Raw genomic sequence first — 27,280 nt, forward strand, 5'->3', positions numbered from 1 at the left:
AGGCGGATGAGCTGTTAAAATGGATTCTTTTAGAAATAAGTGAATCACAGTAGAGTTTCTAGTTTAAATTGTTATATTCAAAATTAGTATTTGATTAAAATGAGCCTAATTGCAATCCCAGATCCTTGGGATATATATATACATAAACACATACATGTATTTATACTACAATTTATTAAGAAAGAGGAGAGATCCCTAAAATAACTATCATGATTGAACAAAATGTAGATTGCTAACTATATTTTTTTCTTTCATAAATAACCATCTTTTTTATTTAAAAATAATTCCTTATATATACACATTTAAAGTTAATTAATTTTAATAATTATGTATTTTTTAAATTTAATAGAAGCATGGAATGTGGCTTTAATTGATAGTGTATATAAAATTAAATCTGAAAACAATGGGAAAAATCTCATGGCTTTGTTAAATCCCTGAATTGCCCTCCAACAACGAAGCAAATGGGCATCATCAACAAACTATAAATACTGAAGACAAACCCTAAACCTTCCTCAGCATAGATAGACACGTCACTCAGTTCCGCACTCTGCCTCAAGAGAAGAGCCCACGGCTTCGGCTTTGGCTTCTTTGTAAACCCTTGAATTGGATACCCTCTCCTTCAAATCTTCTCCCATTCTCATAATATTTGCAATTGTCTCGTTGCTAATTTTCTGATGATTTAACAAAGACCTGGTCTTGCAGGTATTTCTGGGTTGAAGACTGAAAACTCTCATCTTGAGAAGCCATGGCTCTGGTCAGTTTGCCTCTTTTTCCGCTTCTCCTTTTTTCTGCTTTTGTAGATTTTTCCCTTGTGTCCTTGAGATCTGTAAAACATTCAACATTCTGTTGGTTGATCTGGAACTTTATCTGTTTTTGATTCATAATGGCTTTTCTACATATCTTGCTTTTGCTTTGCTTATTTTTAACATTTCAAGATTTTCTTTTTCTCGGTATTGGAGAATTCGTGTTACACTCCCTTTTTTGTTTCTCTTATATTACTGACACTGTTACTTTTTATGGACTAAGCATGTGAGTGGATGAGTCATGGTGAGAAACCATCGCTTACGTTTTTTTAGGATATGGGTATGATTTTTAGTTTGAAGTCCAAAACTTATTATTGGGAAAGTTAATAAATGACTGGCTTATGATTGACACTTCCGTCCCTGTACTAGGAGATGTTACCAGTCATAAGTGCGAAGCATTTCTTTCTTGTTTGTCACTAGGAAATTATGGGACATGGTCAAGCATATTTTTTGGCATGCTTAGGTTCAGTATTGGTTTATCTGCCCTCTTTATGCTATAATCTGGGTTGTGACCTTATTTCTCCTCTATACAGGTTTTGCATGCCTCTAGTACAAACAAGAATGCCTTTAAGGCACTTATTGCTGCAGAATATAGTGGTGTAAAGGTTGAACTGACAAAAGATTTTGAGATGGGAGTATCTAATAAGACACCAGAATTCCTCAAGATGAATCCTATAGGAAAGGTATGAAATAATGTTTAAGAAAATTTGCACATCATGTTAAATATTTCTTGTTTTCCTGATCCTCGAGTTCTTTCTGTAGGTTCCTGTTCTTGAAACACCTGATGGCCCAATATTTGAAAGCAATGCAATTGCACGCTATGGTACCAAGACTTGTGGTTAATTTTGTTTCTTATTCTGTATAGCAGTTCGATCTGACATATTTACTTTATGCAGTGGCTCGACTGAAGCCTGATAACCCCCTTTATGGCTCATCCTTGATCGATTATGTAAGTATTCAATGTTGGGTAGTTATGGAGGAAAACTTCATATCTTATACTTTTGATTCCATGAATAAAATTCAGAAGTGTAATCTCAGTTTTGGTGCATTATCTTATTCTTCTTTTTGTTTATTGAATTTGCAGGGGCACATTGAGCAATGGATGGACTTTTCCGCTACTGAGATCGATATTAATATAGCGCGTTGGTTGTACCCACGGCTTGGTTATGGTCTTTATCTTCCTCCTGTATGTCAAGCTTGCGACTGTCATTTTGCACTTAAATGCATTATCTCCGGTTCGCTAAAACTTCAAAACCATGGGAACTGTTGCTCACTCTCTTATCCCTCTTGTGCAGGCTGAGGAGGCTGGAATTGCCGCATTAAAGAGAGCTCTGGAAGCGTTGAACACCCATCTCGCCTCTAACACCTACTTGGTTGGACATGGAGTCACCCTTGCTGACATTGTTATGACATGTAATCTGAGTATTGGATTTAAGGCAATCATGATCAAGAGCTTAACCTCGCAATTCCCACACGTGGAGAGGTACTTTTGGACTATGGTCAATCAGCCAAATTTCAAGAAGATATTGGGTGATATTAAGCAAGCGGACTCAATCCCGCCTGTTGCATCCAAAAAACCTGCACAGGCAAAAGAACCTGCAAAAGCCAAGCCAAAGGAGGAACCAAAGAAGGAGGTCAAGAAAGAAGAAGTGAAGCCCAAAGAAGTAGCAGAGGAAGAAGAAGCCCCCAAGCCAAAAGCAAAGAATCCTTTGGATCTTTTGCCTCCAAGTAAGATGATACTAGATGAATGGAAGAGGCTCTACTCTAACACCAAGACCAACTTCCGTGAGGTTGCCATCAAAGGTAATCAATTGCAATGAATCAGATTAGAATTGCTTGTCGATCAACCTAGTTGACTGGAATCACAGGCATGATAAGCATATCCAAACTGAAGCAATTTTGGTGCCTCCACCTTTACTGATTTTGTAATTCTGTAAACACTCTGTTAATTACTTGATGCATAATCTGGTGAAAGATCAGGAACAACATGATATGCATTTCTCATGATTGGGCTATGTTGACGATGGTGTATGTTTGGTTTATTAATGGTTCAAGTGTTTATTTACTCGTGAAGCTAATGTTTTCTGTTATCCGCAGGATTTTGGGACATGTATGATCCGGCGGGATACTCTCTTTGGTTCTGCAATTACAAATACAATGATGAAAACACCGTCTCATTTGTTACTTTGAACAAGGTGAGTGGTTTTCTGCAACGAATGGATTTGGCACGCAAGTATGCATTTGGTAAGATGTTGGTTATTGGTTCTGAGGCCCCATATAAGGTAAAAGGGCTGTGGCTCTTCCGAGGGACAGAAATACCTCAGTTTGTGCTGGATGAGTGTTACGATATGGAGCTATATGATTGGACTAAGGTAGATATCAACGATGAAGCACAGAAGGAGCGTGTCAATCAGATGATTGAAGATGCTGAACCTTTTGAGGGCGAGGCACTTTTGGATGCCAAGTGTTTCAAGTGAGATACATATTTCATTAGAAACGGGTTCCCCATAGTATTAGGCTTATCAATTCCTGAATTATCCTTCACTTGATCCAACAAGACTTATGTGTTGCCGGAACAGCATTTCAGTTTTGTAGTGTGTTCTAAATTTACTGTTTTGCTACTTGTCATAGTGCCTGGTATATCAGAGTTCCAAAACACTTTCGGATTACATGTTAATTTCTGTTAAAGCTTTTTTGCTGCCATTTGTCTAAAGAAACTGAAACTGTGAACTGTAAGCTATCACATGCTGCTCGCAAGTTGTGAACTATAGATTGATGATATGTACTTGAGCACATGGTTGAAGAAATCCTGAAGTGTGAATAGATGTGCCTGATGTGGCTATTATGTATGTGCTCCAATTATGCAGCTTGACTACAGTAGGTTTCCTTTTGGACCCTCAGCAATTGTAGATTCTTTTTCATTTTCTTGGCGGGTATGGTGTATAACACTGGTGGAAATTGGAGTTGTTTACATAATATGCTATGGGTTCTTGTGTTGAAACATACAACCACCATATGGAAAACATTGTTGCCTTCTTGTATAGTGTTTTCTTTAACACGACGAATATGGCTAGTACAGAGTACATTATTGAAATAAAAGACTCGTACAGAGTACATTATTGAAATAAAAGACTCATAACTGACAAGTAGCAAAATCTTCTTAAAACTTCATTGTGTTGGTTTAGGTCGGTGTTGTACTGGAATGCTTTACGTGCCTGGCCCTCAATACTTCAATGGTCGACCTTTTGGCTTCTGAATCTTTTATCCCCGTCTGTTTGAGGCATGCCCCATCTTGATTCTGATTTATGCTCATTTGTGATGATGCAAGCTGTTGCTTTCTTAAACAAAACCAGCTTTTCAAGGGAGCAGTCTGTGGCCTCATGTTGATTTTTATCTCTATATTCACCGACTCCATATAGGTGAATAAATGTATTTTTTTCTTTTTTTTTTTTTTTTACCTCAACTTAGTGGAAAAATAAGAAAAAGTCGTCTGTGTTTTCTTGAATTTATCAGGCCTGTATGTAATTGTATGTAGGGATATACTCCAAAGTCGATGAGTTGGGAGTTTAGTCCATGAATGAATGTTGATAAATGCTTGGCAACTATCTCAACTGTCCTCCCAAATCTGAGCATTCAGGAGAAGTAGAGGGACTTGTTTTCTAGGGAAGGGTGAGATGTTTTAATTCACTGTTGGCCGCCAAGAGGAACCAATCACTTTCTCCTTTTTCCGTTTTCTGCCCGCAAATGCCACTTTTTGCTTTTGGTTTTTGCCAAAGCTAGGTCATGGTGGGGGGTAAATATAAAATATCCATATTCAATACATGCACGAAATTATGGCATGATTTACTACAATGAGACGCTATACAGGTGAATCAATTTACTACTCCTCAACTACCACCTAATAATTAACCCTCTCCGTGCCCTCCATAAATGATAAGCACTCCCTCAAGTCTCAGTCTCAGTCTCGACCCTGACACTCACACACAAGAAAATTTATTTTCTTGAGAATGGCTGATAACAAGTCGAGCTTTTGTGGGCTTTGTTTGATTTTTTTGGTGTTAAGTGCAAATAATACAAGTCTTGGAAGGGGTCAAGAAGATGCGTTTGCACCGGAAGGCAGTCAAAGGAGGAGAGAGTTAGTCCCGGCCATGTTCATTTTTGGTGACTCTCTCATAGACAACGGCAACAATAATAACTTGCCTTCTTTTGCTAAAGCCAACTATTTACCTTACGGCATTGATTTCAATGGCGGACCGACCGGACGCTTCTCCAATGGTTACACAATGGTTGATACCATTGGTACGTATGCCTTTGCGTTCTTGATTTCCTGTATACCTTTGCATGAACTACTTAACTCTTTACTTTTTCATTCTTGATTTCCTGTACGCACGCCTTTGCACGAACCGTTCCGTTTCTGTTTTAGGACAGAAAGAGACAGATTGTGGTAGCTAGCTAGTAATACTAGTGAGATGCATTTGCATGCAGCCGAATTGCTTGGACTACCACTAATTCCCGCCTACTCTGAGGCTTCTGGTGATCAAATGCGGTATGGAGTTAATTATGCCTCTGCTGCTGCTGGTATCCTTGACATCACAGGCAGAAACTTTGTAAGCATTTTACTTTAGTTGCTGTGGTAATTAAAACTCGAATCATTATACCAAACTTCGCTGCATCAGCATACATGCTTCCACAATTTCTCATACAACATTCTTGCAAAATAAGAATTTCCATTAATAGCAGTAAACTCCTTAACAACCTTGTTATGACCACACATAACAGTGTTTTCTGTCAACTCGTCACCAGACTGACCAGACGGAGATCAAGAGAATTGCTTTACTCATTCTTTACCAGCAGTTTAAGTCTCTATTTAATTTAATTGCATAGCTCAACATAAAGTGCATCTTTTTTAATTTTTCTTTACTGGTCATGCACAGGTTAGTCGGATTCCGTTTAACCAGCAAATCAAAAACTTTGAGAACACTCTTGATCAAATCACAGACAGTCTTGGTGCACCAGACGTGGCACAGGCTCTAGCTAAGTGCATTTTCTTTGTTGGGATGGGCAGCAATGACTACCTCAACAATTATCTCATGCCAAATTATGACACAAAGTATCAGTATAATGCTCAACAATATGCAGATCTCTTGGTTCAACAATACTCCCAGCAGCTCACTGTATGATTAATAATATACCACTAATTCCTGTAATGCATCCCAATATAATGTACATCTTTTACATTATATCCTCTCTTTTTTCCATCATAAAAATGTTGCAGAGGTTGTACAATCTTGGAGCTAGGAAATTTGTGATAGCAGGGCTGGGACTAATGGGTTGCATTCCAAGCATCCTTGCTCAGAGCAGCAATGGTATATGCTCAGAAGAAGTCAACCAACTTGTTCTTCCATTTAATACAAATACTAAGGCTATGATCAACAATCTTAGTGCTAATCTTCCGGGCGCTAGATTTTCTTACATCGACATCCGAAATATGTTTCGAGATCTCCTTGCCAATGCTGGATCATATGGTACCTCAAGTTTTCTCTATGTTCTCTACTTCTGGATATTTGAACACTATGTCATTTCCTTTTATTGTAAACTTATATAGGATTTAGCGTGTTAAACCGAGGCTGTTGTGGCATTGGGAGGAACAGAGGGCAGATCACTTGTCTTCCATTCCAGACGCCATGTCCAGAGAGGAATCAGTACATATTCTGGGATGCATTCCACCCAACAGAAGCTGTAAATGTCTTGTTTGGACAAAAAGCTTTCAACGGAAACACTGAACTTGTTTACCCCATAAACATTGAGCAACTTGCCAATCTTTGATTTTGCAGTCAAATCTGGCAATCCCCAATCTTAATGTAAAACTTACCACCCTCCTTTCTTGTGATCTGCTGCTAAGTTCATTAGACTGTCTAGAATCAACTTGTGGGGCGAAAAGTTGTAGGAAATTTCATCAAGGGAACAGTAGTAAATTTTCACCTCTGCTAAACTTGTCCAACTTGTGGAATTCTTCTAGCCGCTAATTTTAGCTAGTAAAGTGTGAGTTATTACTCAGAAATTTCAGATCTTGAAATCAATTATACTTTTATGATGTAAAACAAAATTGAACTCTCCTTGTACCATATCTTTTGGAGCAATCCATACACTGGAAGGAGACACATTTGATGATTACAAGACAAGAGAAAAATACTGCGAAAGATTTCACTAATGAAGTCCTTGGGGAATTTTGTTTGTGGCGATTGTCCTTTACTTATTAGTTCAACATTGCCTTAAAGATGATGACATAGTTGTGGTCCATTATTAACTCCATCAATGGCAAAGCTTACGGGTATTGGAAGAGTGAAAATATTGGAGCCACTAGAACAAATAGGAATTACAAAAAGAAAAAGTGAAAATTACAGACCGCTGATTTATGTTTGAAACCTAGAGCATGACTAACTGCTGTATGTTAATAGGATAAGCATATGATTTAGACTTAGAACTGTATGCTTTCTTGGCAAGCAAAATGTTAGCAACTTCAGTGGGATGAAATGCATCCCAGAACAAGTACTTGCGGCGATCATCACATGGCGTCTGAAGAGGAAGGCATGTTATCTGCCCATTATTTCTTCCCACCCCACAGCATCCCTTGTCCACCACTTCAAATCCTGTTCCATATATACAAGAACAAGCTATTGACATAGATGAAAATCCAATAAAATTTTCTATAACATTAAATATGCAGTTTATATGTACCGTATGCTCTTGCATTTTGGACAAGGTCTTGGCTGCTTTGAAATGAATCCAGATACACGAATTTCGCCCCAGGAAGCTGACCCTTGTTAAATCTATCTACCAATCTTTTGAGGGCAGTGTTGAATAGGACAATAGCACTGTTTATCTCTTCATTGCACCTGCTGCCACTACCGTTATATCTGGCTAGCTGATAAGGTATGCACCCTATTTGTCCAACCCCAGTCACGATCACTTTTCGTGCTCCCAAGTTGTACAATGCCTGTACATCGCGACATGCATCATCAAAATCACCTATATAATTTAATAGTAGTGTCAAAAACTTACGTACGTACTGTTAGTTGTCTCGAATAATCCTGGATAAGGGAAGCAGCGTAAGCCTGTGAAGTGTATTGAGAACTAGTTGAATAATAATCACGCATGAAATAATTGTTGAGATAGTCGTTGCTTCCCAGTCCGGAGTAAAATATGCACTTTCTGAGATAGGTGCCAAGTGCATTAACATCTCCTCTGAAGTACCTCCTCAACTGCTGGACAGTCATGCCAAAACTGTCGACCTGCTGGTTCATTGACATGTGATCCCCCTGCCACCACCACAGCCACACCGTATAACAACATACACATAAACATATACACAAACTTAGATTCATCATGTTGTTAGTCCTGACACAGGCATCAGAAAGTTTCAGTTTTTTCTTATTATAGCAGCATCATATATGTTTTATGTACCAAATTGTTTCCAGTTTCATCTCTAATTCCAGAAGCTCCCGATGCATAATTTGCTCCCTGAAGTAATTCTCGCCCACGAGCTCTGGCATAGGGTGGAATGTAGTTTGGGAAGCCTAATAATTGAGCTGAAAATAAGAACAGAGACATAAGCTATAAATACACCTGGTCGAACTCAGACTTAAAAAATCAATCTACTACTACTGTTAACCACGGTATTCGTGATGATCGACACAAGATTAAGCAAAAACATAATAAAAATAAGTATCAAGAACTGTTTACACACCTAAAATATCGACAAAAGTACGACCATTGGTGAAACGTCCAGTGGCGCCCTGGGGAAAATCTATGCCATAAGGCATGTAATTTGCCCTGGCCAGAGTGAGTATACCGTTGTTGTTGCCATTATCAACTAAAGAATCCCCGAATATGAAAAGGCATGGCACTTGACGATTAGGCTGTGAAAAAGCCGTTCTTGCTGTAAAACACCACAAACTGACAACAGCCAACAGTACAAATAAACTGGAAGTTCCCATGGTATTGTAACTAAGTAGCTAGAGAATGCTTATAGTTTGTTTCTTTCATGGGTTGTTACCACTTTTATAGTGTGTTTCTTGACACTTTTTTAACTGATGAAAGAAAATGGGTTATGGAAACAACCCGTGAAAGAAAAAGATATAAGTCTTTTGAGCTGTAATTCACGAAGGATTTTTGAGTTAGCATTTATATAAATATACCAAAACAGCGGTGAGAAGAGCTTATATCTCGTGATTATAACTTCAACTTGAGGGCTACCTCCATGCTCCATGCTCATGGGGATGGCATCCATCTTCTCTCACTTGTTTCTTTTCTTCTTTGTTTTGGTGACAAAAGTTTGAACCGGAATTTGGTGCTTGGCTAGTGGACAACTGATTTTGCTCATTATTTAACTCAACTTAAAACCCCAAATTGTACATACAAGTTGAGTGATTATTAATTTCATCATTCATTATATATTGTTTGGTTTAATTGTATTGTGATTGTAATATCGCATGTGATGATTTAATAATCAATCAAAATTCCAAATGTTTTTCAAAAGCACCAAGAGAAATGAAGTAATCTTTTTATTATTAAATTAATGTAAAAGGATAGAGAAGTAGACGGTAGATAAAGTGGGAGGGCATGATCGATGTGATAGTGTATCACATCTATTAAGTGGGATACACTATTTCATAAATTAGTGTAGATATAAGATTAAGCCCAGTATTATTATCAGATTCTAGTATCATGAATTAAATGTGATTATACATGATACATAATTCTATCATGCGTAATAATGCGAACCAAATGAGTCTTAGACCCCATTATACACTAATGACTATATAATCATTATATTAATCATCAATATTAAATATTTATAACTAGTCTCCATATCATATATTCTATTCATTGTTAACAACATCGCATATCTATATATATATATATATTTAATTTTGGGGTTTGGTGAGATTTCTTCAAAATTAATTTTGAAATTGAAAACATTAATTAGTCTCCTTAAAACTAGATATCTAAACCCCAAATACGAAATCTCAAGTAGAGAAAATAATTCTAACGAGGAATTAATCTCCTTAATTAATTAGCAGGAATATATACACACAACTAATATTAATTTACACATATTTGGATAATGAAATCAGAAAGAAAGATTTCTTTTAATTGTATAATTATGAAAATATTCCTTTGGAACGGATACCATACCAAAATTGTAAAGGAAATGATTTGATTTGGAGTTTAATTACTAAAAAGAAAAACGCGTATTGGTAAAGAAATGAAATATTCGTTTCCAATTCCCAGCTATAAAAAGACTAGTATTGCCATTTGCCAATGCATCGCAAGCAAATATCATCATATTATACTGTACAAATTTCGAAAAGAAAGTGAAGAGAAGATGAAGAATTGTTCAATGATGATGATGCAATGTCTATGTGCACTAGTTTTGCTAGCTCTTTCTATTCCATCTCTAGGTAATTAATCAATCACATATATGCATTTATATATATATATATATATATTAATTGCTTGATGGTTTGAGTTTGGTTTTTGGCAGGGCAACCACTAAAATACTGTCCGATACCCCCTATTCCAAGGCAAGGCGCATGTGGGTCGACGGGACTACAGGACTGCGTTTTAAGGGTTCTCGCCGTATATCCAGCAAGTAAGATGCCCAAAAGTATCAAATGTGTGGATGTTGGACCTAACAAGAGCCAATGCGCTGCTCAAATTCTTTGCTGAAAACTCATGTGTTACCATAAATAGTGTGTTTGTGGTATGCCATCAGCCATGCCCCCTACCTCTTTAATTTAATAATAATGAAATAAATTCTCATTTTTCTCTCCACCATTGCCAATATATTTCAAATGCTCAATTAACATATATAATTTAATAATAATAAAATAAATTCTCATTTTTCTCTCCACCATTGCCAATATATTTCAAATGCTCAATTAACATATATATTATCAATAAGTTCTATAGAATTTATGTATCTTCCACCACCACCACTACCACTTACTCTCCACATCATGCACAAATACATCTCTCCCTAATTCTTGCCATCACTGTATATCGCGCTACCTCATGCCTAACACCGCCCCACATAACCCAAATAATAAGACCCAATCAGGATATCAAAACACCATTATCTATACATATATATGTTTTGTCATTATTTATATATTACTCGTCGAAGTGGCACGTCGTTCTGCGTACATATAGTTTATAATCTTTAATTGCATAAGAATAAAATATATAAACCAACAAACTACATTTTCAAAAACAAAAGGAAAAAAAAATAACTTAATGTATTATCAGCACAACAACTAAATTGTAGTAGTGTTAAAATTAATGGTATCACTTTTGTAAAAAGAAAAAAAAATATATAATTTCAATGCATTTTTAAAATTATCTAATTAGGCGTATAGACAAAATATTGTTGCCGAGGTGTAAGTAACAACTATTTGTGAGTAAAAATAAAATTTTCTTTTTAATTATTAGTACTAGCAATTATGACACGTCGTTCCTGAGTACATATAATAAATAAATTTTTACACTTTAAAATATATCTACATATGAATAAAATGTATAAACAACATATCACATTTCTTATAATAAATAAATAAAAGGCGATTAACTTAGAAATATTATCTACAAAAAAAAAAAAAATTGGTGTCGCGGTGTCAAATCGTGAAAAAGATATATTTTTTTTTATATAGTTGTATAGATATATAGATGGGAAGAAGAATTTGAGTAGGAATTGTTGAAAAATACATAAAGAATATTTTCGGTAATTTAAAAAATTGGTGTTGTGGTATAAGTAACAATTATTTGTAAGTAGAACTGGAATTTCTTCTTTTGTAGTATAAATATAGATATAGATTAGTAGAGATAGATAATATAGATATATAGATGAGAAATAAAAAAGTTGAGTATGGGTGATTGAAAACACATAAAAGATAGTTTTAAAAATTAAAAAAATTGGTATTGCGGTGTAAGTAACCCCTCATTGAGTAAAAATAACCTTTCTTTTTTTGTACTAGCTCTCCATAATTTTAATTTATCTAAACACTTGAGAACAATATTTTTAAAATAAAATTTAATAACTTATAAGCTCTAAAAAAAATTCATAAAATGTATGAGCTTATAATAATTTTGAATAAACTTAGCCAAACGCCCTCTTATTTCGTCAATCATCATTTTTCGTACCAACATTAATGAGAGTAAAAGCATTTATACTTAACACTCTTGGAAGTTCAGTTGTGCATGTAAATGAAATGAGAAAGAATGCCACCTCTCCATAACCTCGCCTTACCTATGAAAATTAATAAGGGAAGAAAAAGAAAGCAAAGAGGTAAATGACATACAGGTATGGACCGCCAGCCAGCTCTATTCTCTTCACAATTGGTTCGGTATAAGAAAAAGCAAGACGTTTCAATGTTATCTTGTAAGAAAGGAAACACATGGGTTACATCCGGTGGCAATGAAATAAAACACACCAGACACAGGACAGAAACTTAAATAAAAGGTTTTTGCCAATACACAACATTCAGAAACTGCAATACATCTGACAAAGGGATGATTTATCTACAAAGCTATACTGATTCTATAGAGCTACTATAACAAGATTTGAGCTCCACAAGAGCTGCCGCTCAATAAACTGTTCAAAAATAAGCAACCACCCGACAAGAATTGGAAGAATCAATTGTCAAAATTATCCATCTATTCTAGAATCTATAACTAGAGCCCGATGATGGAGGAGCAGGTGGCAATCGGTTAGGTGTGCGACGGCTGCCAGAGTTTGTCCCAGAGCTTATATCACCATTTTGGGCAGGGTCACTATACCGTCGACTGTGACCATTGGACCTCGAATCCCCATATGAATCAGGACCATTGGCAGCAGAATCAAATGCAGATCTCCAGTCATCGCTTGAGGATGGACCAGCAGCAGTTGGACTACTCTCTGGTCAATTTTATAAAGAAAAAACAAGTGCACATGAGAAATGGCATATTCAGAAATTTGGAGAAAAGGCTCCTGTTATCATCACAAATGTAGAAAAACAATAAAAAATGAATTCATCAACGTATGGCCAAGTCTACCAAATTTCTCATACCCACGGAGCATAACTAGAACTGAAAGGCTTTTCTCATTCTTTTGTTTGGTTCAGCCAAAGTGAGTAGTTGAAAAAGAATATCATTCCATTTGTCTTGTAGATTTAGACCCCAACATGCACTAGGTGAACTAAAACATGAATGCATATATTTACACATATTTTTAATAAAGGACATGCAACTGATGGCTTACATCTTACCACTAGGCTAAAAGGGCTCATAGAGATTATAACATATAATGTCATTACTCGCAAACATACATATCTACAAATCAATACAAAAATACTTTTATGTATACTGAATTGAATAAGAAAGTCATTTCTCACTTAGGCAATCTGCGATACCACTACACCAAATTCTAGAATAACAACTATACCCTTAAATATCTATAATAATGCGAAACACATATGTAATATAAATTTATACATATCACGCACAAGTTCACATCCATATAAAATATACATTTATAAACGTGATATAGTATACACATATAAACTTTACTAATAAGTTATGTGTGGATCGATTATGGTAGATTTTATAATATAGAATATGATGCCATGACACTTAACATTATATTTGTGTTATAAACGTGCATATCTTACGAATTAAATGAGGTAAAAAAAATGCTTACCCAAAATTTTACCCACTTAAACTCCCCTTCCCACAACTAATAATTTCCACTCGACTTAATACAACCATATCCGAGTATGAAGAAATGGGAAAAGCCTTTTCCCAATAATAAACAGGTCCACAAGGATGTTTGTCCTTTCATCCTCATACACTTGTTTGCACTCTTTATACGCACCCATGCACTATTGCCAGCATTAGTTATCACAAAATCATCATACTAGAATAATCATAACGTCGCTACAAGTTTAAAGATCAAATTTGTGTCGCAGTTCAAGTGAGCAAATTGAAGAAAATGTTTCTCTAAATTCACATTTTTACTCAACTATCAGATGAGACCAGCCAAGTTTTGACTGCAAGGTATACAGCTCAAAAGTTGCAACATATGATGAATTATTCTCAGAAGAGAGTAGAAGATAAGATCACCTGCTCCACCACCATTGGACAAGCTGGAGGCTGCAGCTGCCCTATTGTCGTGAATACTTAATTGCCTAGTAAGCTTGGAAAGAAGAGAGGATTGTTTCTGGTGACGTTCTCTCCTGCTCTTCACATTCTGGTCCTCCAGGAGCAGCTCTTCTATTCTTCCCATGCTTTGCGCACTATGATTTCAGATTAAGATGAAGCAACTTTACAATATGAGAAGAAGCAAGAACGAGAGACACATCACATACTTAGGTCCAGTTTACTTTGTCTTTGTGTATGGGTAACTGGTGATACGATAAACCGGAATTAAATTTAGGATACAAAAGCCTGAAATTAAACTATAGGCCTGTTACTTAGTTCAATTGTGGTGTTTGGATAAAAAAAAATCTGTCTACTTTGAGTTATCATTTTACGATTAAGGTTAATTTTACTCTATGAACCCTGAAGGCTAAGAAAAAGAACTTGAACACAGGCAAGCAATTTTGTAGTCTGGCATAGTGGCTGAAGAAACTTGGTGGGGGAGGGGTTGGGGCGGCAGGACGAAAGAAAACTGGGGGGAAGCATGGGACTGGCGGTGGTTAACAGGGACGGGGGGTTGTAGGGGTTGCGGAAGGAAGAAGACAAGGGTAGACATGTGAATATCTGGACAAAATGGTAATTTTAACCCCTTGTCCGATTGGGCTGATTGGGTTGAGTTGTTCAAGATGAACTATAGATTGAACGGGCCTTGGTATTAAAACCGGGGCCCCATAATGCAAACTAAATACCTTACTTTGCTGCATTGGCCGCTTATACAATCCAATCCGAGAAAGTAAACAGGGCTTAGTGTATTGTTTAGATGCAGTTGACTGTTCAAGTAGATATAATGGAATGGCTTGACAAATCAAGATCCTTTGGATATTCTATTATGTTTGTGACGAGTATTTTTTTCAGTCAATGAAAGGCATACCGGTGCACAATTAGAGGCATAAAAATGAAACTAACCTGATGGAACTGTACAATTTATTTAGCATGTCTTCTTTCGCCTTTTCTACTTGGCAAAGAACAACTGCCTGCAGTCAAATACATCATACATGAAAATGTGGTTTCAGATAAACCAAACCAAAGGAACACTTCTATTAAACCTGACCTTTGGGACATTGGCAGCAAGACTGTTAAGCACAGCTTCAACATAACCACGCACTTCATGGGCCATCCATCGCAGTTCTTCCTCGGGATCTGCAGGTCTTCTGGCCATGGTATCCTAAATGGGCAACCAGAAACAGACCATGTATGTGGGTTAACATGACAAGAAAATCAAGAAAGGGAAAAGATTGATGTAAAATAAAACCTTTTGGCACTTGAAAAATAAAACAATCCAAGCTTGTGAAACATGTTAAATTTCACAGCAACCAGAGAAATGAAATTTGTGAGGACATATAAATTTATTTTAAATTTGGAATGAAGTTTGTGAGTTACTTACAAGAGAACCATCAGAAAGACTTTGTCGTATTGGAGGACCGGATTCACCTTTCACTTGACCTCCTTTAGAACTGATTACATTTCTTAATTTGTTCATCCACTCAATCTTTTCTGCCATATTCTCAGCCTTCAAGACAACAGCGCTTTGGGCTGCAAACATCAGTGAAATCCAAGTTAGATGTTCTACTGTAAATCAAAACGAAAATAAAGCTTTGCAATGAAAGAAGCATAAATTCATAGAATTACATTTAAGAACAGTCTTGTATTCAACCCTGCTAGTTATCTTGAACACAAGACTGGGTGTTTTTCCCGCATCAGGACCATTTGCCTTTTTATCTTTTGAACTCTTTAATGGAGCCTCTTCAGCCTCCGAAACATCCTCCAGATTACATTCCTGATGATCTCAACCATCACAAAATATAGGCATATCAAATCATATGAAAAAACTTCTACAGATAAGCATGCATCGGTTACGAGGCAAAACTGTTGCGTCCTAAAATAACAAGCTGAAAATGCTACATCCTAAAATACCAGTAAGTATCTAAACTGTAGTACCTGCAAGAAAAATGTTAAAAGCTCTATAGGACAGTGAAAATGATGGGCGCATTGCAGATGTTATTTCTACCATAAAATATACAACATTAAATGGCCTATCCATGCAAAAAGTATGCACGTTATGTACCTCTTGTATTAACAGAAAAATATTATTGAAGCCAGAATATGCAGAAATGTTGAGTCAAAGAACCAGATTGCGCGGACTAATAGATAGAAAACATAAGATTTTGATGCACTAGCCATAGCACTGCTAGTGAAGATGTAACAATGTAGAACCTAAGATTAAATTGTGAACCCAAACCAGTAGACATTTGGTTCATGGGAAGTGTTCATAATAACATATCGTGTCGTCTACTACGTTGTTTAATATGCTAATTTCAGCTTTTCTCACCAGTCTTTCACTGGAGGGCATCTTAATGTTTTCTTTGCTGACTTTAAAATCAAGTAGAATCCATTTTAGTGAACGCTAAAACATGGCTTCTACTTGATTTGCATCATTTCCGATTAAACCCAGTATCCTATGTCCATGCAATGTAATGTCTAGTAGGATTTGGCAGAGAAACATATTTCATTGATGCTTTTAGTCAGCCTGAGATACTTTTCTTCAGTCTCTTGTTTCTTCAGCATCCCTATATGGTAACACTGACAGAGCTGAAATTGCCTCACTCAATTTCATCCTCATCCACAAATAAGTTCCAGCTTCCTGTATCGTGGAATCATTAATTCTTGTTTCTCCATAATGCAACAGTATTCTATTCAACTGATGACTTGCATTAGTCAGATCTGGCTCAGATAACACGTAATGATACTATCAGATGCCATCAGCATTTAGTTACATAAACGAGTTCCTTCAATGTATGAGTAAACCTTAAATAATACATTTGAAGCATAGTTGTTAATAGCGTACGGCCCCTGAAGCCACGGAGCGGCGGGCGCCATTTTAAAGCGTGGCGCACATGTACATAATTAAATTATATATTTCATATATCAATATATATTCACATCAATAATACCCAAATAATTAAATAAAACAAATCCTACATAATCATTATAAAACAAAAACAAATATAAAATATCCATCAATCAAAATCCAAACCCCAATCTCATCATTCTTTTTATTCTCTCTGCTGCATTTTTCCTCTCTTTTGCAACGTAAAGCCTATTTTTTCAGCCTTTATTTCATCTAAATTTTGATTGATTTTCTCTTTTTTTTTAAATGCATTTTTTCTCTCTTTTGCAACGTAAAGCCTATTTTTTCAGCCCTTATGTTGTCTAAATTTTGATTGATTTTCTTTTTTTAAATAGCTGAATAAAAGGCTGGGCCTCTTTGTTTACACTGGGCGAAGCCCAGTTTTTTTCAAGCCCCAGCGCTCTTAAGAGTGGCACACTCTGTGCTATTCGTAAGCTCAGCGTCATTATATAAAATGGCGCTGAGGCTGCGCCATGGGGCGCCATTAACAACTATGATTTGAAGTCTTATTGATAGTGTGTACAGGCAGCAAGTACCTCCAAAGCGATGACACCACGAAAATGTCGCTCTTCTTGTTTCTTGGTGTATCCAAGCTGCAGTAGAGGTCCAACAAAATAAATAAATCATCAAGGGAGAATAAGGTACCCTATGGCACAGTTGAAAACTCTAGATAATAAACCATAATCCAATTTTTGGCATCAAAGTCGAGCAACTTATTTAGCTACTCTTTTAATAACACAACTAGAAAAAATCCTTCAATCAACAATCAAAAAGAACTATCCACAAATTTAACATTGGATAACAGAAGTAGCAAAAGGTTAGGAACTTATACATCAGATTAGCTTCTAACGAGTTCCCTAGGCATCAAAGAAATGAAAAATAAAAAGAGAATATACATAAAGGAGCTGAAATGAGAAGCTCAGAAAATTTTCACATAGAAAATGAAGCACCATCCACCTGACTAAACAGAAAATGAAATTTGTCTTTCCAATGATTCCTAAAAGTTTGGGCTACTCACTTTTCCAGTTTTTTCATTTAGAACGAACCATCTTCTATTCCACTCGTTAGAGTCGGAGCTTTTCTTCAATAAAAAACCTGTAGACAACGGCAGTTAATATCCAAAGAATACCAGGTTAACCAGAAAGAAAATAGAATAGGCAATTTCCCTTATAAATCATCCATCAGGAAACACAGAGAAAACCTTAAACAAGTTTAGAACATCAAAAAATTCAGAAGTCAGAACAGGCTAAACTAGTCTTACAGAAGTGGCTTACATCAAGGAGCAAGAGAAAGGAAAACTCCTATATTAACACCTTCTACATAGAGTCTGTATAAATTACACAAACAGCTGGCATACTGTAATGCGATAGAAATACAAATTGGCAGCTTTACATTATGTCACCCCAAATCAAATTACTGTTATTTTCGTTCCTTTCCCTTCCCCACAAACAAAATCCAGGCTCTCTGTATGTTGTTCCTGTGAATTTTAAGGAAACTAATTTATTAATTAAAATGTCGCGGTTAAAATGACCAGAGAATCCAAAGAGCTTAAGTACCAATTCTGTGGAGTATACATCGCTGTACGTTGTACAGAAAGACGAACGATGAAGAATTGATTTACCACAAAATTATAATATGTACAGAAAATCAATAAAGGTTCACAGATAAAAAAGAAGAATCTGTAGTTAGAGAACGTAACAAAATAGAAATCCCAAGAGACAAAATATGACAAAGTCAACAGTTTTCATGGATTACATACCGCCAAGCACAATGTGATACCAAATAAACTCCATATCAAATGACAGTTAGTCTTTAATCTTCAACTAAACCAGATCTCCTATATCAAGAGACAAAATATGACCAAGTAAATAAAATGACAATTGAGTGAGCTGTTTGCATGAACCTGCTGTTATTTCCCCTTCTGCCCCAGCAGTCTTCAGAGCTGGTCCGTCTTGCGCATCCTTTTCCTTATCTTGTTGGCCAGATTTTTCATCCTTCATTGATTTTAAGCTCCCCCCACTCTGTTGACCCCCGGTTTTTGGACTAGTTGCCTGAATGGAGCACTTAAAAGACTTAGAGAACAAAACGTTTAACAAAAGGAAACTGTTGGTCAAATCTTTTATACATGCAATTATGCCATAATAAGATGCCATCAAACCTCTGAGAACCACAGAATTTCAGTAACCAAAAGGGGAAGATAGAGAGAGAGAGTGTGTGTATTCAAAAACATTGCGTACCCTATTTAGTATGGACTGCTCAGCATCATGTGCCTTTTTGGAAGATCGACCTTTTAGCTCCTCTTCACGACGCTGTCTATCCATCCTGGGAAAACCAACATATATATGACAGTAAGAATATCCAGTATTAAAGCAAAGGAGAAAACCATGCGAATTCTGTTCCATCAGAGAAGCAGACAGGTGAACAGAAAAGATATACTGAATCAAAAGTAAGCTCCCTAGTTAATATACTTTTCTTAAAAATTAAAAGAAATCGATCAATATCAAAAGTGTGAGATCGGCTAAAAGTGGACCAGTTATTAAACTTACCTCCTCTGCACCAACCGGATAAAATGTTGGGGAGGAACAAACGCCCGTTCCATGTCAACAAGTGCAACCACCATGTGTTTGGCATCATTCTTGAAGCCTTCCAGGGCAGTTGTGGCAATTGCTACAACCTATATAAATAGCAGAAAGAAAATTCTATAAACATCATGTAAAGAATACACACATATCATGTGATTGAATCCAAATCTCCATCATCTTGACCTCTCGCTTAAAAGGAGGATATCTTCCAAGGCCTGGTGTGGCATTAGCAGCAGCTGAGACAATATCAACGAGCACTCGGTGCACCTGCTCAAGTAGTAGATGTTATAGACTAGCAATATAAAACAAGAGAGCATACAGCACGAGCAAGCAGGATATTTGCATTACATGTAAGGGATGGAAAAATCGGACAGGACAATAAAAACATGCAAGGAGTAATTTCCTACGGTAAAGCAAAACCCAATTATAGATTTTTTGGGTAAATAATATTTTGCCATCCGAACTAAGACCATTTTTACACTTTGTCATATGAAGTTTTTTGTCAACTTACTATTTCAACTTTACGAAATTTGCACTTTGCCATATATGACCCTTTCTCAGATTTTTTTGCTGAAAAAACATCATATGCACTGTACATGTGATATTTTACCCATACATTGCCCTCAAATATCACATATGCAATGCACGTGATGTTTTCCCCCCCAAAAAAAGGTCGCAAAGTGTAAATTTCGCAAAGTTGAGATGATGAATTGACATAAAGAAAAGTTTAGATGACAAAGTGCAAAAACGGGCATAGTTCGGATATGTAATTTACCCTAGATGTTTTTTCATCAGATTTGTTAGCACTAACGCATCAATTCTAGTTATGATGACCCACAAACAAAAATACATCTTAAAGCATACAAATTTCAAGATTAGATGTAGGGTTGGAAAAGGAGGCACTTTCATCTTGGGACATGAACAGTCAACTGACAAAGTAAATGAGATGAAGAAACTAATAAACACATAAAACCGTACAACAATCATAAACCAATAGTGGTTTACCTCATCTACACAAAGACGTGAAGGTTCTTTAGCAAGCTCTAAAACACCTTTAATTAAAGACCTCAGCCCCTTCTCAGGAGAGATAAGGTAAGGTTGATAACCATCTGCTTCGAGCACAATCTGATAGAGTTAAAATTATCAAAACAAACAGAAAAATAAGTATTATGACTTCAGAAAGTATTGATATTATAATTGTGGAAACACATACTCTCTTCACGTTATTGAGATCAAAATGCCTATCTAAAGGTAGTTGCTTGATTCTATTGGGGAAATTGCCTTCAAAACTAGCAACAACTTTCCATCCACCACCCTGAAAAAGTATAGTAATTCAAAATATTAGTATAAAACTAACATGTTAGCGGCCATAGAGGCTATACAACTATACAAACAACAAATTTGACGTAAGAATAGCATCATGAAGAAATAAATTATTTCACAAAAAGGAGAAGATAATTTTGGTGTCAAGGTTAGTTAATTGAAGGGTGCATGAGCACCAAGAGACTGATGCATGAAAATGAAAAAGCACAATCAGGAAAAGAAACTGCTCCAACCACCAAATTTATCTTGTCTAAAATTGCACGCACTAGAGGTGTGAAATGGCCTGATTAACAAATTTTCAAGCCTCTAGAAGATTTTAAGTACAACTACAAAAGGCATTACACAAAGCAATGGAAGTCAACCGTATCATTTTTATTACTTGAACTTATTTATGACAACTTCACATGAAGTCATCAACTATCGGATAACAAATATGCACTAAACTATAAATAATTGAGCAAAAAAACATCAAGATAATGCTTAAACTTTACGACGTGCAAGAGTGACGAGTGTTGGTAAATCGACTTGACTAGTTTTTGGTGACCTTTGCCTTCTATGCTTACTAGAAAGAATTCTTTCAATCACACACATAACCAAAACATAGCTTACTTCCTGCCTTACCTCTCCAGTAGTGATATGCTGGAGGAACTTGTCCTCAAAATCACGACAAAGCTCCAAAGCTAAAGCTCTTGTACCCTCAGCGCTGTGAACCATCGTCTCACCAAGTTTCACTAGTTCATCCTGTACAATTTGGGACTTACTCTGAAGCCTGCAGGAATCGCAAAATGAATATAAGTCAATAAAGGTGCTATAGTAAAGTAAACTGATGAAGAGAACACCAACATAAAGGCAAGACGCATCTACCAGAACAAGTGCGAAAACTTTTTTTGGCAACAGACTGAACCTACAGAATGAGAAATCACACGAAAGATCTAAAGGAAACTTCGATTTCACAAGAGGAGAATATTGTGTGTTCACTATTTGTTTGGTGCATATGCAAGGGGCCTATTTTGAACAAAGGTGGCTCATTATTGTAGTTGGTCTGAAGTCTCAAACTAAATTTGGTTGAGTGGCAGAGTATTCTGTCCTTTCGGCACAACTAAAAGATGAAACAGTGATATCAGTAAAAGAGAAGCAGACCAATCAAAAGGAATCAAAATAAAAGAAAAGCATGTCAAGTCAAACCTAGTGCACTTGAAGTGAATAACAGATATCATAATCAGGTCATAGAAAAAAGCCAGAGTCATAAATGCCATCATGGGCAGAACAGAAAGTATTACTGTAGAAACTGGCTTACAAGGCGAACACTCTTCAAGATATATGAGAGCTAATGCCTAATGGAACACCAAAAGAGATGAAGCCTGAAGACAGAGCATACCCAGACAGGAGAGTTGGAAGCCTGACTCTCATACGACTTCGGATCTGTTGAGCCAAGGTCTCCACCAAGGCTAATCTCCCTAGCTTGCTTTGAGGGGCTCCTGTCAGGATAGATTTCAAACTTTCACTCTCCGCTCGCCATGCAGTTTCTAAAGAACTATCAGTGCCAACAGTCCCTGATTGCGCAGATGCTATAGAGACAGATTGACCAATCAGAGCAACCCATGGGATGTCAGCTGCGCTTCGGGGTCCTTGATTCAGTAAAAGAGCCTGCACTGCAGCAAGGACTTTCGGTTCTGAAGATGCTTGATCTATCTTGCTAATAATTCCAACAGTTCTTGTACCTAAGAAATAGACAGCAATATAACTTATTCTCACATGGATATCTAACTTAACAAAAATACAAATGGCAGAAGATATCTTTTCCTTTTTTTGGGGAGTTCACAAATCAAGACAAAATAGACATAGCAAACCCACATTCCCCATCAAGCTCCTTTGCGATCCTGATAGCTTTTGCAGAGGCCACTTCTGGGGCCTGGGAAGCAGGTATGACAACCAATAATATTGCATCACTGCGTTCAGCATATTGACTCTGTGAGGAAGAAACAGGCAATCAGACTGCTGAAAATCAAGATTTAGACATCCTAGCTTCTTGTTGGGAATCCTTGTAATTAGTCAGTCAAGGTCCAAATGTCATAAATCCTACACATACATGGGCTGAGCACAGAACATTTAATAGCTTGCATTAGATAAATATTATTCCATCCGTTATTTTGTTGCAGACGAACTGTTTTACCATTAATTACCATGATTGAAAACTAGTTAACAAAGAGTCACGATTTTACAAGCTCAGTTAAACATGTCGGGTTGCTGACAGCTTCTAAAGTATTTATAGCAATTCCTAATACCACCACTTCCAAATGCATTATAGAGCGAAACAGCAGGAAGTTTCTTTGGTAGAAAATAGAAGTGCAATACTCAAATCAGTTCATAATCCATTACCAATGAATCATCGAGATTCCCCTTATCCACTCCAGGCAAATCTATCAATTTCAATGGTGGAGCTGTATGACGAAAAGATTAAAAAAAAAAAGAAAATTAGATGATAATATATTGTTCAAAGAGCAAACACTCAAGCATCGCAATGACCAAACAGTTTTATTTAGCAAATTTTGAGAAACAACCAAACAATTAATTAGTAAAGTGTGAAAAACAACAATAGTGCAGTGAAAATATGTTGAGAATAGTTTTGCTATTCAGAAAGTTTCCATGTCGAACCAGCTCACTGCACCTTCATTCTCTTAATATGTGAAACAAAACCAATTCTGTTATTGATTAAGAATTCATATGCACTTTCATACTTGGTGAAGCAATGGAAGATGACTTGATTGTAAACAACAAGGTTACCTAACTTTCTTTTCCGCGTTGCAACCAACAAAACAATATTTTAGTGAAATTTCCTAGTGATCTGGGATTATTATGTAAAAGAAGGCAATTGCAGAAACAGGCCTCAGGTGCTATTTATCGAACATATGGTGTAACTTGTAAAGCAGACGCACCTGTACTTGTTCGAAGCTTCAAATATATCTCATCTCGACTTTTGCCTGAAATTTTACTCAATCTGTCCTGTAATGAATGCCGAAGAGCACCTGGAAGAAAATTAAAAGAAACAAACTCCAAGAAATCAGACAACCAAGATATAAACACTTTTCTCATTCACAATCAGGGAATAGAATGCCTGATGATGCCTATAAATCTGCTTCAGTCTTAATGTTAGGCCTTACTTGCAGAAACTTGTTGAGATTTACTATCAATCTGCAAAACAATGGACTTGCTGCTTAGGGAATCATCCCTTGTTAAGTCAATAACTATTGGAGCACGTGTAGCGCCACCTTCACCAGTTGGCTGTAAATTTAAAGGTTAGCTTTAACAGATATGAATTCTCATATGAAAATATCAAAAACACAAGAAAAGAGAAAGAGTCCACAAGTTCTCGACACTACTTACCAACGCAGGATGCCCAATTAGACTATTCAATACAGCAGACTTACCTGCACCCTGACAAATATTTGTGCGTCAGAAGCTTTAAAGCAAAGTAAAAAGCCAAAAGATTGTGCCTTTAAAGTTAATCCCTTATACTCTCGATCTATATAAGATGCTTCTGTCCGTAGAGATTCTTATTTTGCACTTGAACCTAATATCAATTCTCACTTTACATCAAGTACGATAGATCTAAATGCATTATCATACAAGTAAGTAAAAAAGCAAACTTGTTTTAATTTATTCTGAAGCAAAATTACATCTCCTGGGGATACTGAATATTCAGTACATGCTCCGTGTTCTAAAAGCCACAAGACCATGGATCATCTGCTTTGAGCACTCACGAAAAATGCCAAACTAAAGGTCCCATCTGAAAGGCATATCCACACATATGGTTTCGTGGGAAAAACCTGAGAAAACCAACATATTACGATTTACGATGAAAACTTTCCAACTTCAGCCATTCTGGAACTACCATATTCTAATAGTTTATGTGTTTAGGCAGGTTTTCTCTGGAAACCAGTAGAAACTGGACATATTTAAATATCATTATAATATAGGTAGCAAATCTAAAAATCACAATCAACTAAATGAAACACTTCACTTTTTGACCATCACTTCCAGCAGCAACCTTAGCCAAAACTCAAGATCTTTAATAATGAGTTCAAAGAAAATAAGAAGTCCTTTGAAATGCAACAGAAAGTTTGTCAGAATTTTGGAATGGGAAAATATAGTTTATTTGAAACAAGCAACTAGCTAGCAAGTGAAATTACAATATACTTGCCAAATACTTGAGAGCTAAACCTGTTCAGATAATAACAGGAAGCTTCACATGGAGAAGCTAATCAAAAAATTTCTCAACTTCGGAGATGCTGTAATTTCTAGGAACGGGGAGAAGAAAATAGAAAGAAACATTGTCATTGACTCACTGCCTCAATCCTATTCCGTTTTCACCAGTAAGGACCACTGGGCTTGATTATTCTCATTACCTAAAAGAATGCTACAAGTGAGAGATAATAATTTATGTAAATAACTTCAGTTTCTGGCTAGTTTTTTAGTAGGTGCTCATACAAATAGTACAAGCCATTTCAAAATCACAATGCAAATGTTAACCAGCAGAGCTGGAGAAACTCAATGCAAGAGCTAGACCTAAGGACAAATTAATGACAATGTTTTCCAATCACTTTGAGTACTTCAAGTACATAACCCTAGCATAGCAATCTTGGTGGAGAATTCACAATCCAATGGACAGCTGAGGACTATCAAACATGTGGGGTAAGAACATCATAATACTTAAAATAAAAAAGTTTAACATGCTTCTCTTCTCTTCTGTCCAATAGTAATTCTGTAATTCAAACTCATTCAGCCCAGACTTTTTCATTTCAAAGACAAATCTCATACTAAACAACTAAATTATACACCAGGATATAGAACACTTGTCTTCTGCCATATGGTCCACATGGCATCCCTCATCCCCAAAACTAAATACCATCCTTCAATCCCCAAAATTAACAAAAAATCATGATCTCCAATTTCAGAATAAGCATAACTGGTTACCGCATTAAACTACAAAACCACACGCAGAGAAATAAACATCACTTGAGATCATGAGAAGGCAATTCCAGTTCCGGTTCCAAATAATAGATCAATATTCGAGATCCAAAGATAATCTAGCTCCAGCATTATTTTCAAACACTCCATGCAATACCAATAGAGTGAAACAAAAAAGGGCAAAAAACAACACCTAATATGTTCTGACAATTCATACTTACAGTGTTCCCAAGAGCAACAACATTGAGGAAAGTGGAGGTGCGTCTAGAGGTAGCAGATGATGATGTCTCATCTACATCTTCGTCGGCAAGCAGCGCCGACGCCTGCCGCATCGAATCGGAGAGCTGCGACAGTTCCTCGATCGCCTCCATCAATTCCAATGAAGCTCGTCCTCTAAAATCAACGTCTCAGATACAATGAAATCGATGTGTTACTTAAAAATGAACCAGATCAAAGCACAAACAAACACAGATCCAATAGAATAGCATGAGATCAAGTGAAACACAAGTTTTTCCCGTAGATTGCATCTAATGCGCAGGTGAGATTGTGTACAGGTGAAATAGGGTTTCGGGGATTTTTGAGAGTTTGAACTTTGAAGTTCTGAAAGTTGGAGAAAAGTGAAATGGGGGGGGGGGGGGCGGTGTTGGCGTTGGTGGTATTGGATTCTCAAAGCGAAATGTACTCTGCGTGTAATAATTATTGCGGTAATAAGAAATATATTGTTGTTAATTATACAATAATCTTTCAGATTTGTCTCTCTAAATGGTTGCTGAAAGGAATCAGAAGGAACGTTTGATTTGTGACGGTAACTTTGGACGCCACACTTGACTGTTGATATTATGTCGCTGGTCTGGAAGGTACAATACAACTGATGTTGCACTGACTCCAACTTTTCTTGGGAAGCCGGGGTTTCAGATCCATCACCATCAAAATGATCCATACAAGTGTGTTGGGGAGAAGTTTGTTAAGATTTTAGACTGACACTAATCAGGTTTCGTTTAGTATTAACATTGAGAGCTTATTATTTTACAAATATGAGGATATATGGGTTTCAGTTTTATTAAATATATCTCGTTTAATTTACATGTGCTTATTTTATTTTGTCTTTTTGTAATTGTTATTGTTGAATAAATGTTAATTATGAAAGATTTGGCTTAAATCTTAAAAAGTGAAACAAAAAGTTTAATTATTTCAAATGTGTGTATAATAAATAACATAGAAAAAGATTTTTTTTTTAATTTGAACAGTTGATTCCCCAGTGATACACTTTGAATCGAAAAAGTTTGATCAATTCGAACAAGTTTTGCTTTTGAATTGAAAACTTACTTGAATTGGATCCTTTCGATTTCTATAAATTTACAAAAATTTAAAATCATCAAAATAGGAAAGAAGAGATACACATCCAATAAATTTAAATTTTGATTAATTGTTATGTTTTATTTATTTTTCTAATTTTGGATGTA

At 36.3% G+C, this 27,280-nt stretch overlaps 4 protein-coding genes and 1 long non-coding RNA gene across 6 annotated transcripts; 3 read left to right on the forward strand and 2 right to left on the reverse strand.

The window, feature by feature from the left end:
* The first annotated feature begins 23 nt into the window (after positions 1–23).
* On the forward strand, positions 24–3,472 carry LOC105159562 (elongation factor 1-gamma). The gene is made up of 8 exons (XM_011076668.3): positions 24–590; positions 703–754; positions 1,337–1,486; positions 1,566–1,626; positions 1,700–1,752; positions 1,888–1,989; positions 2,099–2,606; positions 2,901–3,472. The coding sequence occupies exons 2-8, from the start codon at positions 746–748 to the stop codon at positions 3,278–3,280; spliced, it is 1,263 nt and encodes a 420-aa protein (XP_011074970.1). The 5' UTR covers positions 24–590; positions 703–745; the 3' UTR covers positions 3,281–3,472.
* A 1,189-nt stretch (positions 3,473–4,661) lies between these two features.
* On the forward strand, positions 4,662–6,795 carry LOC105159564 (GDSL esterase/lipase At1g71691). Its single transcript, XM_011076670.3, has 5 exons — positions 4,662–5,102; positions 5,289–5,410; positions 5,738–5,977; positions 6,079–6,328; positions 6,409–6,795. Exons 1-5 carry the CDS (start codon positions 4,811–4,813, stop codon positions 6,627–6,629), a joined length of 1,125 nt encoding a protein of 374 aa, XP_011074972.1. The 5' UTR covers positions 4,662–4,810; the 3' UTR covers positions 6,630–6,795.
* Positions 6,796–7,137: 342 nt separating this feature from the next.
* On the reverse strand, positions 7,138–8,855 carry LOC105159563 (GDSL esterase/lipase At1g33811). The gene is made up of 5 exons (XM_011076669.3): positions 8,551–8,855; positions 8,268–8,392; positions 7,874–8,122; positions 7,542–7,800; positions 7,138–7,453 (listed from the first exon to the last, which is right to left on the reverse strand). Exons 1-5 carry the CDS (start codon positions 8,798–8,800, stop codon positions 7,230–7,232), a joined length of 1,107 nt encoding a protein of 368 aa, XP_011074971.1. The 5' UTR covers positions 8,801–8,855; the 3' UTR covers positions 7,138–7,229.
* A 1,282-nt stretch (positions 8,856–10,137) lies between these two features.
* Positions 10,138–10,640, forward strand: LOC148788896 (uncharacterized). The gene is made up of 2 exons (XR_016064970.1): positions 10,138–10,267; positions 10,351–10,640. It is a non-coding gene; the product is annotated as an uncharacterized LOC148788896 (long non-coding RNA).
* A 1,624-nt stretch (positions 10,641–12,264) lies between these two features.
* Positions 12,265–26,686, reverse strand: LOC105159565 (dynamin-2A). 2 transcript variants are annotated; one of them, XM_088878479.1, is made up of 23 exons: positions 26,039–26,177; positions 24,527–24,676; positions 24,234–24,284; positions 24,011–24,131; positions 23,786–23,875; positions 23,229–23,290; positions 22,704–22,818; positions 22,228–22,570; positions 21,471–21,618; positions 20,740–20,841; positions 20,532–20,651; positions 19,710–19,793; positions 19,491–19,618; positions 19,182–19,266; positions 18,848–18,995; positions 17,963–18,039; positions 17,481–17,537; positions 15,666–15,813; positions 15,421–15,569; positions 15,088–15,201; positions 14,943–15,010; positions 13,962–14,134; positions 12,265–12,759 (listed from the first exon to the last, which is right to left on the reverse strand). In XM_088878479.1, exons 2-23 carry the CDS (start codon positions 24,584–24,586, stop codon positions 12,524–12,526), a joined length of 2,679 nt encoding a protein of 892 aa, XP_088734605.1. In that variant the 5' UTR covers positions 24,587–24,676; positions 26,039–26,177; the 3' UTR covers positions 12,265–12,523. The 2 variants fall into 2 exon arrangements, with proteins under 2 accessions (XP_088734605.1, XP_020548199.1); XM_020692540.2 differs by lacking the exon at positions 24,527–24,676 and having other exon boundaries at positions 26,039–26,686.
* Between the last annotated feature and the right edge of the window lie 594 nt (positions 26,687–27,280).

The sequence above is a fragment of the Sesamum indicum genome, linkage group LG3 (assembly GCF_026168435.1).
Source record: "Sesamum indicum cultivar Baizhima isolate 11 linkage group LG3, ASM2616843v1, whole genome shotgun sequence".
In the NCBI taxonomy this organism is placed as follows: Eukaryota; Viridiplantae; Streptophyta; class Magnoliopsida; order Lamiales; family Pedaliaceae; genus Sesamum; species Sesamum indicum.

Bases quoted from the DNA above. Each gene is read 5' to 3' on its own strand.
- LOC105159564 (XM_011076670.3), top strand. From the start codon at position 4,811: ATGGCTGATAACAAGTCGAGCTTTTGTGGGCTTTGTTTGATTTTTTTG. The intron at 5,411-5,737 runs GTAAGCATTTTA...GGTCATGCACAG, and splicing joins ACATCACAGGCAGAAACTTT to GTTAGTCGGATTCCGTTTAA. The intron at 6,329-6,408 runs GTACCTCAAGTT...AAACTTATATAG, and splicing joins TGCCAATGCTGGATCATATG to GATTTAGCGTGTTAAACCGA.
- LOC105159565 (XM_020692540.2), bottom strand. From the start codon at position 26,188: ATGGAGGCGATCGAGGAACTGTCGCAGCTCTCCGATTCGATGCGGCAG. The intron at 18,040-18,847 runs GTTCATGCAAAC...CGTTGTCTACAG, and splicing joins AGAAGGGGAAATAACAGCAG to GTTTTTTATTGAAGAAAAGC. The intron at 14,135-14,942 runs GTTAGTTTCATT...CTGAAATCATAG, and splicing joins AAATTGTACAGTTCCATCAG to TGCGCAAAGCATGGGAAGAA.
- LOC105159562 (XM_011076668.3), top strand. The intron at 1,627-1,699 runs GTACCAAGACTT...TACTTTATGCAG, and splicing joins CAATGCAATTGCACGCTATG to TGGCTCGACTGAAGCCTGAT. The intron at 2,607-2,900 runs GTAATCAATTGC...TGTTATCCGCAG, and splicing joins CCGTGAGGTTGCCATCAAAG to GATTTTGGGACATGTATGAT.
- LOC105159563 (XM_011076669.3), bottom strand. From the start codon at position 8,800: ATGGGAACTTCCAGTTTATTTGTACTGTTGGCTGTTGTCAGTTTGTGG. The intron at 8,393-8,550 runs GTGTGTAAACAG...TCTTATTTTCAG, and splicing joins TACTTTTGTCGATATTTTAG to CTCAATTATTAGGCTTCCCA. The intron at 8,123-8,267 runs GTACATAAAACA...TGGTGGTGGCAG, and splicing joins ATGAAACTGGAAACAATTTG to GGGGATCACATGTCAATGAA.